This window comes from Papaver somniferum, chromosome 6 (genome assembly GCF_003573695.1).
Source record: "Papaver somniferum cultivar HN1 chromosome 6, ASM357369v1, whole genome shotgun sequence".
NCBI classification, from domain to species: domain Eukaryota; kingdom Viridiplantae; phylum Streptophyta; class Magnoliopsida; order Ranunculales; family Papaveraceae; genus Papaver; species Papaver somniferum.
In genome coordinates, this window is record NC_039363.1 from 90,423,455 (window position 1) to 90,434,100 (window position 10,646).

General features: G+C 37.0%; 2 protein-coding genes across 4 annotated transcripts; both read right to left on the reverse strand.

Moving 5' to 3' along the window:
• Nucleotides 1-421: 421 nt before the first annotated feature.
• LOC113288368 (dihydrolipoyllysine-residue acetyltransferase component 4 of pyruvate dehydrogenase complex, chloroplastic-like) lies at nucleotides 422-4,410 on the reverse strand. The gene is made up of 7 exons (XM_026537387.1): nucleotides 4,195-4,410; nucleotides 2,462-3,424; nucleotides 2,171-2,362; nucleotides 1,927-2,014; nucleotides 1,759-1,829; nucleotides 1,577-1,660; nucleotides 422-784 (listed from the first exon to the last, which is right to left on the reverse strand). The coding sequence occupies exons 2-7, from the start codon at nucleotides 3,398-3,400 to the stop codon at nucleotides 680-682; spliced, it is 1,479 nt and encodes a 492-aa protein (XP_026393172.1). The 5' UTR covers nucleotides 3,401-3,424; nucleotides 4,195-4,410; the 3' UTR covers nucleotides 422-679.
• Nucleotides 4,411-4,527: 117 nt separating this feature from the next.
• On the reverse strand, nucleotides 4,528-10,002 carry LOC113288369 (small RNA degrading nuclease 5-like). Of its 3 annotated transcripts, XM_026537388.1 has the most exons (14): nucleotides 9,768-10,002; nucleotides 9,588-9,644; nucleotides 9,434-9,499; nucleotides 8,817-8,950; nucleotides 8,537-8,649; nucleotides 7,881-8,006; nucleotides 7,717-7,787; nucleotides 7,317-7,376; nucleotides 7,138-7,193; nucleotides 6,366-6,426; nucleotides 5,971-6,238; nucleotides 5,558-5,739; nucleotides 5,186-5,472; nucleotides 4,528-4,857 (listed from the first exon to the last, which is right to left on the reverse strand). In XM_026537388.1, exons 1-14 carry the CDS (start codon nucleotides 9,915-9,917, stop codon nucleotides 4,743-4,745), a joined length of 1,746 nt encoding a protein of 581 aa, XP_026393173.1. In that variant the 5' UTR covers nucleotides 9,918-10,002; the 3' UTR covers nucleotides 4,528-4,742. The 3 variants fall into 3 exon arrangements, with proteins under 3 accessions (XP_026393173.1, XP_026393174.1, XP_026393175.1); XM_026537389.1 differs by lacking the exon at nucleotides 9,768-10,002 and having other exon boundaries at nucleotides 8,817-8,907; nucleotides 9,588-9,632; XM_026537390.1 differs by lacking the exons at nucleotides 9,434-9,499; nucleotides 9,588-9,644; nucleotides 9,768-10,002 and adding an exon at nucleotides 8,999-9,015 and having other exon boundaries at nucleotides 8,817-8,907.
• Nucleotides 10,003-10,646: the final 644 nt, after the last annotated feature.

Here is a 10,646-nt window from a genome sequence, read left to right on the forward strand (position 1 = left end):
TTTTTAGGTACACGATCATGTACTTTTTGCTCAAACAAACAAGTGACTTTTTTTTTTACTTTCTTTGAACTTCCAAGGTAAATCTAACTTTTAAGCGACCGAACGGAGCAAATTGAACTGCTTCCTGGTAAAACATTTTTCTTCCATCAGTCCATATATATATAATGGAAAGAAACAAAAAGAAAAAGTAGAGAGTAATAGTTTGACTAAGATGTGAGCTACCTAATGGATGTCTGGTTGATCAAGTGACATGATAAAGATGTTAATCGTGTCACTGGGATCTGGCCACACCTTAGCCCCTTTACTTGGCACCTCATAGTTCTGTTCTAACACCACTATCAAAGTATCACATTCACATACACCAGTTCCTAGTGATGCGACCGTGCAGTGTATGCAAGGCGTAAAAACAACTAAACCATCATTAAAAAAAAGCCACAGTCCAGAGTGGAACACGCAACTGCTTGAATGATTAGTTAAGTTTGCTAAAACGTCATTCAACTGTGATATACAAGGGTATCTGACATGAATTGCATTTAATCTGGAAACCCTCTCAATCAATAATTGATTTCGGCCTAAACTATCAAAATTCAAATACACAACTCTCAATCATGATTCTTTTATCCATCCATAAAATGATAGACCCGCTGAATAGCAGATATGAAACTTGGCCAATCACTGTCTACAATGTGAGGCTTTCTGGGTTCTCTATGATTTTTGCAAATGTCTTGAGGAAGGATGCTAAGTCAGCACCGTAAATAACCCGGTGATCAGCTGTTACATTGACCTGGCAAAGATGGAAAGGAAAAAACATTAGCATTCCAGGCTTCCAGCTCAGTCTGGATCTCTTATGGTTATGGGTAGAAAACAAGATTTACAAGTATACGGCTGAAAACGCATGAACTTGTAACATAACAAAAAAAAGTTTTATCTGCGTAACACACAAAGCACTAAACAATCGTCATAAAGTTCTGCATCAAATATTAAGTTTTTGGCTTCAACTCAAGGAAGACTACTATAACACAATTCTAGAAAGTAACTAACTAGCAAAAGAATTTCAGCACGGATGCTTCACACTCAACTATTATCTCCTTTCGTTAAAGTAAAACAGGTAAACTGATAATATTTAAACAATTTACAAGGAAGATCAGTACGAGGGAACAGATATAAAACTCCACCTTCTACTAAAAGAATTCTTAATAGAAGGATAAAAAGAATTCTTAATAGTTGAATTCTATTAAACTCAACTATTATTCTTGGTTATTTCATTTTTAGAGACTTAAGAGTTTTGATAAAAAAGAATTCTTATATACACTGTAGAATTCTGAAGCTTTAGTGAGGAACAATGTAGGTGAATGATTATGAGCAGTCAGTGACTATTCCAATAATTTGTATAAGAAGCAGAAATGAAAGATGTATGTAACCGCAGTTCGATGACTCTACATAACTGTGCTTATGCTTTGAACAACTGACCATGATCATATATGCATGTGAAGTGCATAGGTCACTATAATACGAATACTTGACTTTTTTTCTTGCGTAGACACTCAATGACAGGAAACAGCAAAGAAAAGCTTACCAGCATTTCATTCTTCACACTGAAATATCCATCTTCATCTGTCACAACTGTAGGCTTTGAAGCCCCTACAGCCATAATAGCCCCCTACACGTCATATACAGACCAGATGATTAAACAATTCGTTAAGAATAAGAAAAATACAAAAACCAGTAAGATAAAAGATACTAGAGCACATCACTCACTTGGCCTGGAGGAAGTATGGCATCGAATCTGTCCACTCCAAACATGCCCAAATTGGATAGTGTGAATGTCCCTGCATATTCAACAGATTAGCATTGACAATATTATCTTCTTCCATCCCTTAACTGTAATTGAAAACCAAAAAGCAAAAAAATGGAAGCAAAAAGTACCTGAATTGTATTCGTGGGGCTGAAGTTGTTTAGAACGAGCTTTCTCTACTAGTTCTTTCCATTTTTGAGATAACAAATAAAGATCCAACTAAAACATTATAAACAACAATAAGAGTTTCCGATTAGATATTCAAAACTTGGCACCATTGGAAAATCAACCAACACCTAACGCATCATGGGTGTAAGATTGTAAACTAAACATGGTAATAATGTGTTCAAAGATATCAGCGGTTCAAATTAAGACCTTATCAGCATCCTGAAGCACGGGTGTTATGAGCCCACCATTAATTGCAACTGCCACTGCAATATTTATACTGGAGTTATACGTAAAACTCTTCCCATCTTTGCAACTAGAATTCACAACAGGATGTTGAGCAAGCGCCATAGCGGCGGCTTTCGCTAACAATGCAGTCATAGTTACTCCCTTAGGCTTCACCTGAAATCGATCAAAATTCATCTAAAGTCAAACCCAAAAAACAAACAAAGTCAAATCAAAAGAAAACAAAATATAAATATATGAGAAATATAAAATTACCTTTTCATAAAGAGCATCTAAGGCATCAGTTTTCATAGGATAACCAACACGGAAAGTGGGAACTGAAAGACTTTCCACCATATTTTTCGAAACTGCAGACTGCATTGTAGTAAAAGGAACAATTGTAGAACCTGGAATTTCAGGAAAAGAAGGAGCAGATGGTGAAGCTTTAGGAGGAGGAGAAGAAGAGGAAGAAACGGGAGCAGATGGAGCTACATTGCTAATTTGACTAACACTCTTGGAAGAAGGTGAAACGCCAGCAGCTGATTCAATATCTGCAGGTGTAATTCTACCATGTGGTCCAGTTCCAACAATTGATTCAATATTAACCTTGTGTTGCTTAGCAAGTTTCTTTGCATGTGGAGTCAAAACAGTCTTCTTTGGACCTTCTGAAACAGTAGGTGGGGAAGTAGAACTAGGTTTTACTGGTGAGGAAGAAGGAGAAGAAGTTGGTTGAATATCAGAGGGAGGGGAAGGAGGAGGAGGAGAAGTAGAAGATGATTTGGATGAAGCTCTAGATTTGGCTTCAGCAACATCATCTTCAGTTTCAGCAAGTAAACCAATAGCAGCACCAACAGGAGCAACTTCACCTTCGGCAACAACAATAGCAGCAAGAATTCCATCATAAAAAGTTTCCACATCCATATCAGCTTTATCAGATTCGACAACAACAACACTTTCCCCTTTCGATAATACATCTCCTTCGGATTTGATCCAAGATACAATTTTACCTTCAGTCATTGTTGAACTTAATGCTGGCATGAAGATCTCCCTAATTTTCGCTTGAATTGTTGGGATCTTTCGGTTAGGTTTAGTTGGAAAAGGACTTGTTAATGATAATCGACGAGATGGAAATGGTAAATTGTTATTCAGAGACGAAGAAAATGACATTGTGTTTGTTGATGTAGTAGGAACCCTAGAAAGTAGTGACGACGCCATTGGTAATTCTGTCTACGGAACACCCTGCAAAAAGTTTCAACCGTAGTGTAAATTTCAACCAATCGAAATACTTTTCCTACTACCGGATCACTATACAGGGAACACAAAATTCAAAACCTCAACATGACATGTACAATCACAAAGAGTACTCGCACTCTTTTAACCTGCTAATCACTAACTACAGCGTGTTCTGTCCTTGACTAATTTATAACTACAATAGCCCTACCACATTGCCTACCATAATTTCGATAAATACCCATAAACAGCATATAAACTCATAAAATATTCTCAGACATAAAATCTAACAGAACAGAACCCCAGTCTTAATCGACGAACACAATCCAATCGATACACTCTTGAAAACAACAAGGAAACATCTAGCCAACTAAAACTACCTTCTGGTTGGAGTTTTCTCAAACAGTTGACATGCATTCCTAATCACACCAATTTAAACAGCCACTCAGACTTGTAATAATCAAATAAATAAAACCAATATATGGTAAAATGAGGAACAATCAACTATACGATGAGATGATCCTTACTGAATGTTGTTTTTTTTTTTATTTGTTCTTTTTGTGCATTTGATTTGGGAGAAGAGATTGCAAAATCAAGCAAAATGGAGTCAGTACTGATTTCGAAGATTCATCTCACTACCAATCTAATCTAAGGAAATGATCCCTAATTGTAAATCTCAATTGTCACTTCCATTAGGAGGACCATAATCATAATCTCAATTGAATTACGTCGAAATCAACGATTTAAAAAACTAAAAGTAACTGATCTCAAATAATTACCAGTTGAGACACCGCAACTAAGCAAGCCTTGTCGAACGGATAATCAGCGCTGATCTTTGTATCATAAGCAATGTGAGTTTCTTCTGAAAAGAGATTGGAGCAAAATGATTTTTAGAGCGGCAGGAAATGAAGTAAAATAGAGATATAGATCCAAAACACGGCTTTAGGGAGAGGCACGGACGGAGAAGACGAGGATGAGGTTAGTTGCTAAAATTGAGACATTGTTTTTGTCGCCCGGCCCTTTTCTAGTCTTGTTACAGGTTGCCTACATCAATTTGTACGGATAAGGTTGGTCTCACAGTTCAGTGTAAGCAAGGTGTAACAACAATTTGGTGCAGCGAAACCATAACAGTTTACTGCCAGAATAAGTTTGCTCAGCTGTGAATCAATTGTGTTAACAATACAACATAAATTACATTTGATAGGGAAACCCTCCCTCGCTCTCTCTATCAATAATTGCTCTCACCCTAAACTATCAAAACTGCTCCTCTGGAGATGCTATAGATACAGTTGTTAAAATCATTATTCGCCATGGAAATCTAAGGTGATTAATTCTTGACACGCACAAAACAGAGGGCAACGTCAGCTTGTGCCTGGAGTTCTGCCAAGACTTTTATTAATTTCTCGCGCCCATCCTTCTGCTCTTCGAGCATTTTCCGTATTCTTTTAACCCATGTACAAATACAAAGACCAAAAAATATTCATCAGTCCGAACAAACAGTAAAACTCGTACAATTAATAAATACTCTGATAAACATGGTCAAGTGAACTAATCTCCACAAGTTGGAGGAGACATGTAGCAGAGCTTCGGGGATGTTACAAGGGCCAAGGCCACTTGATTTCACAATCTGATCAAGCTCAATTTGAAAAATCGCATGCTGCATAGTAGACCAATTTCAAGTTGGCCCATACAGGTCAATCGGGCTATATACACTTTAATGTGTACAAGGAACCATCTCTTTGTATTTTTTTGTAATGGTAAAGCACGTACCTTTTGACAATTGCTGTATCCCCATGACCGGTGCATAAGATAAGCATCGAATTTGTAGGTAAGGCAGCATATAGGCTTTGGATCCTAGTATCTGTGCGCTTTAAGACGGCCTTCAGCTCAGATGAGACGGGGTATCGAAGACCCTTGGATTTCTTATGACATGTAAGCGAAGCTATCATTTGTGCAACTTTTACATTCACTTTCTCTATATCGTCTGCTTGTCTCTTGTAAAACGAATTCAACTCGGAGAACTGGCTCCAGATAAAGTGTACCTTATCATTTTTTACCTACAAACCCAAATATATTCCAGCTAATTAAATTTAAGATGGCATTAGAAAACTGCAAATATCAATTTCACAGAACAGAACCAACCTCCTTGCTGGCCTTTGAAAGAGCTTCATCATCACATGACACTGGAAATGCATGAGAAGATCCAGTAGCATATCGCTTCACTATGGAAACATCATCAATAACGGAGCAGGCTTTGCCACTTTCACCCAAGATTGTAAGCAGCTTCTTCCTTGTGAGCGAGGGAGCAGCACCGAATTCAGGTCCTGAAGATTAGTATTTGGTAAACAAGGTTAAAAACATGTTGGTTCTAAAGCAACTTATAGGGCACTGCTGTAACTGTAACCTTCTTAACAGTGAATCTGAATCATCGTAGGGCAAAAGAACTAGGCTGGTATTACTGTTCTACTGTAACTGCAGGTCACTTATAACGAATAAAGCGAGCATATGACACTTTTGGGCTACCGTGGAGTTTATGAAAGAGAAATATTGCTTACCATGTCTAAATTTCAAAAATGCTAGTTCCAGTGCAGCTCTTGCATCTTCAGCACTGTCATGTCCATTTCCTGAATCCTGGATTACTCTACAAAGAAATCTCCTCGCAAGCACTCGCAGAGCACACTTATAATTTCCACCATGTGGATTTTTGTACAGTACAGCAGTATCGATTACTAATTTATGAATTAATTTCAGCGCTAACAGGTCATTTTCTAAAGAATGGCCAACTAGAACTGTCTCTTGATGAACTAAATCAAGAAATTCCGCCTGGAAAACAATGAAGGGAAAAGACATCACATATGAATTTACTGAGATATAAGCATTACGTCAGAAAGGGAAATGTAATGCGGGTATGCAACTTGGAAGATATATGAAGATGAAGCTGGAAAATAACCTGAATATCTTGAAGTGTCGTAGTCACCCCATTTAGCATCTCACATGTGATTCCACTATATCTGCATTTACGCAGAAGAAGATTATACTCTTAGTGAGGCAAGAACCAGTTATTCTCTTTGCTTGGCATTTTCTTTAACTGTAGATTACAACACTGAATCTTAATGCAGATTCGACCAAAAAGATAGTCTCACTTGAGCTATCTACAAGTGATGGCAAGGTGGCACAGTAGGCAAAGTCAATTAACCCCGCATGTTCAGAGCAATAAATAATCTTTGGTTATTTTAGATTCTGTTTCTCAGGATAACTTTTTGTTAACTGGACATTAAAGCACTTAGTTGAAGCATGTTGCTATTTCTTTTCTTTCATTAGATGGAAGACACTAAGCCTACAGCAATTTCTGATCAAACAGAAAGTAAACGAACTTACTGCAACTGTCTCCTGTATTACTATGATAGTATCTGTTCAGCGAATACTTACTTATATGGGACATGTTTCCCTCAGATTTCTCAAGTTTTTCACAGCTTCTCCAATTATGTCTGGCTATGGTATTTCTTTTTCATTGTTTTAATGTCCCATGTGGCTTGCTTTTTTTCTTGCAAAATGCTATCTAATTATCTTTTCCAAGAAAATCATCAGTTTCATTCTGGTTCCCTACCATTTGGATCCTTATCAATCATAACCAAGTTTAACTTTTTGGACATCAAAAATATTCCTTTGGCAACAAGACTCTAAATCCATATAGCTAAATTCAAAGACGAGCAAGATAATACCTCGTATTATAGTCAGTAATTTCATTTGTAGGTTTTACCAGCTTGTCCAACAGAACCTAAGAAAATGGCACAAATAAAAAATTCAATACACGGGATATATATAATTCTAATCCTACAATACTAGAGTATCTTAGACTGAATAATCTGGATGAAAAAAATAAAGGCTTCAGCTGAAGTACCCGTCCTTCAATATCCACAAGGGTTGCCCGAGTAAGCTCGAATCCCATAGCTGTGATACACTGAGTGCAAAAAAAATAAACCACAGAGAAAAAATCAAGGGTGAGAATCCTTTTCTATAGTATAACTTCCTGAATATCAAACTGATTTTCTGTGACAGTTTAATGTAAACAAGAATCATGAGTCGGCTAAATTAATAATGTCATTTTTGTGTGCAATAAAGTACAGTTTGATTCGTAAACACAATAGAGAAAGTTTCTTCCTTTCTACTTGGCGCCCTACCCTTATTCGAACTTTCAATTTCTCACAAATGGAAAAATGCATTACAATCTTCTCTACAGAGTTTACCACACTTCAGAGAACTAAAGCACTTGAAAAAGAAAATGATTTCCATAGCCTTACCATCTCACAGTCGAGTGCAAGTATTTCATGAGGAGAAGATCCTAAAGGAGCTGGAACAGTTGAGACAAAGTCTGCATGATCACAGGAGAAATAAATACCTAGATTCTGGTAAACAATCAAACAAGGAAAACAAGCCAACCTCATTCATCGGAACTTCAAGTTACCTGGCTGAGTGTTACAGTATCCGTTGTCCTCCAACTCTCTTGGTGTAAGTGTATAATAAGAAATAGGAAATGGTATATCTTTTAAGCTATTTTTTCTGGACAGACTGACTGAACTTGAACTTTGATCTGCAAAAGGAAACCAGAATACGACCATATATAATCATTAAAGGAGAAAGCTACCTGCCTGATTTTAGATACTAGTAGGATGTATAATAAATGATTACAAAACAACCGAGTAGAAAAAACAACACACTCCACTGTCGGTGAACCTCCTTAACTGAAAGGGAAAACTGTCCATTCGCTTAGTGAATGCATTCTTGATCTTGCATACATTCGTATCAACAGGGCACCAGGGGTGCAATAAAAAGATAATCAAAGATTACATTTTTTGCCCCTGGAGATAAGGTGGGGTATCAATCTATACAATGTAGAATAGGAGATGCAAAATACAATGCAACTTGAATCCTATTATGGAATCTGTACCGCCAAGTTTAATAAAAATCTGTTACATAATTTCACTGCCCACAAAATGGCCATATAAGATGAATGGAAGAAGTATGTAATTCGTACAGGGCAGAAGTCCAGCCTAAGTATGTAACTTGAGATGCATCCATTATTCTACGAAAGTGGATGAAACAAGTGTACAAAATAAAAACCTGGTTCTTCTGCTTGATCAGACTCCTTGATATCCAGAGTACATGGCTCCCGCTTTCTCTTTAACTTGGCTGTTAATAACGCATCTATTGTTTGCATCCCGTCTGATACACAACTAACACAGAACACAAACCCCAAACCATAAACAGTAAGAACCAGAAATCGAGCATAATAAGCCATAAAAAAGAAAAAAGTATTTATATGAATCACATGTTCAACAATAATATATTTGCTACGATTACAAAGACCCATTATAGACCAACTACATAGACATAAGTATACCTCAGAGCTAAAACAGGTCTGGGATTCCGACAAATTTCTTTGAGCCCAGCCAAAAGCCTGGACTTTGACATGAACAACGCCGCATCAAGACCTGGAACATACAGCAGAACCACTTTGGGTATGAGGGGCTTGTTCTGCATTTCATGAAAATACAGGTTTAGTATAAATGAGAAGCAAATAACCTCAAGATGGCCTGAGAATAACAGACTCGGGTCATTTGTTAAAAAAAGGAGTTGTATGGTCCGACAAATGAAGTGTTGAAGTGCAAATCCAGAGGGCGTAGAACATATGCTTTTAACTCAAACCGTGCAGTTGCAAATTCACACTTACCCACGACGCTAGCAAAACCAAGAAAATTAGTCTAATAAACCAGTCAGGAGTCCTGGTTACAGACCCCACAAGGCAATAACAAAATGCTACCCCAAAAAAGATTTAAATCAACAATCACTCCATTCCAATGCTTGAGAAATCAAGGGTACTTGGCTGGGAACTCTAGATTACATTGTTTAGATATCCATAAAAATTCAATTATCATTTTCGTGCACATGTGTATGAAGGCTACTTTTGTGTTAATCTAAGATTAAGCTTTGTAAGTGTTGTAAAGGAACCTTATTTACCTTTATAAAGATCCAAGAAGGCATGGTACCTTCAGAAAGTACCCAGGTTACAAGCCCTTGAACATCCTGTTTCACCACATGAAGCTCCAAATTAGATGATTTTGAAACCTAAATTACTTAAACAAAAAAAAGTCCTGTAAATTGAAAATCTTACTTCAAGATTCAATGTTGAGTTAGAACCAGTCATTTTAAATTCCACATCTGCTTTTGCCTACAAAAAAAAGAATTAAAAAATAAAATTATATAAGCTCAAATAGAAACCGAAAGAAATAGAAACCCTAAAGAGTGAAATAGATAAAAACAAAGAGTAAGAGACCGGAGAGAGAAGACATACTTCAGGCCCGTAAAAATTATTTAAGAAGGTATTGCAATCGTTGGTGGTAGTGGTGGTGGCGGCGGCGGTGGTAGTGGTGGTGGTATCAATTTCTTCGTTAACTTCTCTAGGTATGGTATCTCCGTCGAGTTTCTCACATGGAGAACTCATCTTCTTCTCTTCTCAGTTTAGTGGATTCACAGAGATGTGTGCTTCAGGTTCGAACTTCGAAGGAGAATTGAATTGAGAAAAAGAGGCGAGCTAAAACCAGAAGGTAAAAAGAGTGAAAGATCGCTCAACTGCGAACTTATAGTCGGGGTGTATGCGGAGTGTAACTAAAGATGGGATTGTGTCCAGGGGCGGGGTGCGTTTTTCATGGACCTTCGTAAAAAGTAAAAACAAAAAATTGCTTGTAGAAGTTATCTTGAAATTGTGTAACTTATTTCTGAGTTTTTTGTTTTGTTTCTTTTTGGGAGTGGAAAAGTAATTTTAAGTGCTTTTGTTTTGTTTTTTCTTGGGAGTGAAAAAGTAATTTTAAGTGCTACCTAGAAGCAAAAAAGTCAGAAACCAGGCAAGGAATAAAACAAGAGAGGATGACTCTAGGAGTAACAAATAGATATTACTTGCTTCTGACTTTTGGGATTATCCAAACACCTTTTATGTTAAACAGCAACCTATCTAAGATAATAGTTATAGAACTACCTTTGTCAAAGAGTATTTGTGGGATCATGGGATACCAAATAACTAAAAAATTTAGTTAGGTGATTCTGAAAACGCATGGGATACCAAATACACCCAACTTTTTCGTTCAACAACATGTATAGAAAAAACTTAATATAATTGCAAGTAGACCAACTTAATGATCCTTGACAATATGTATATAATAGCATGTTTGGTTCA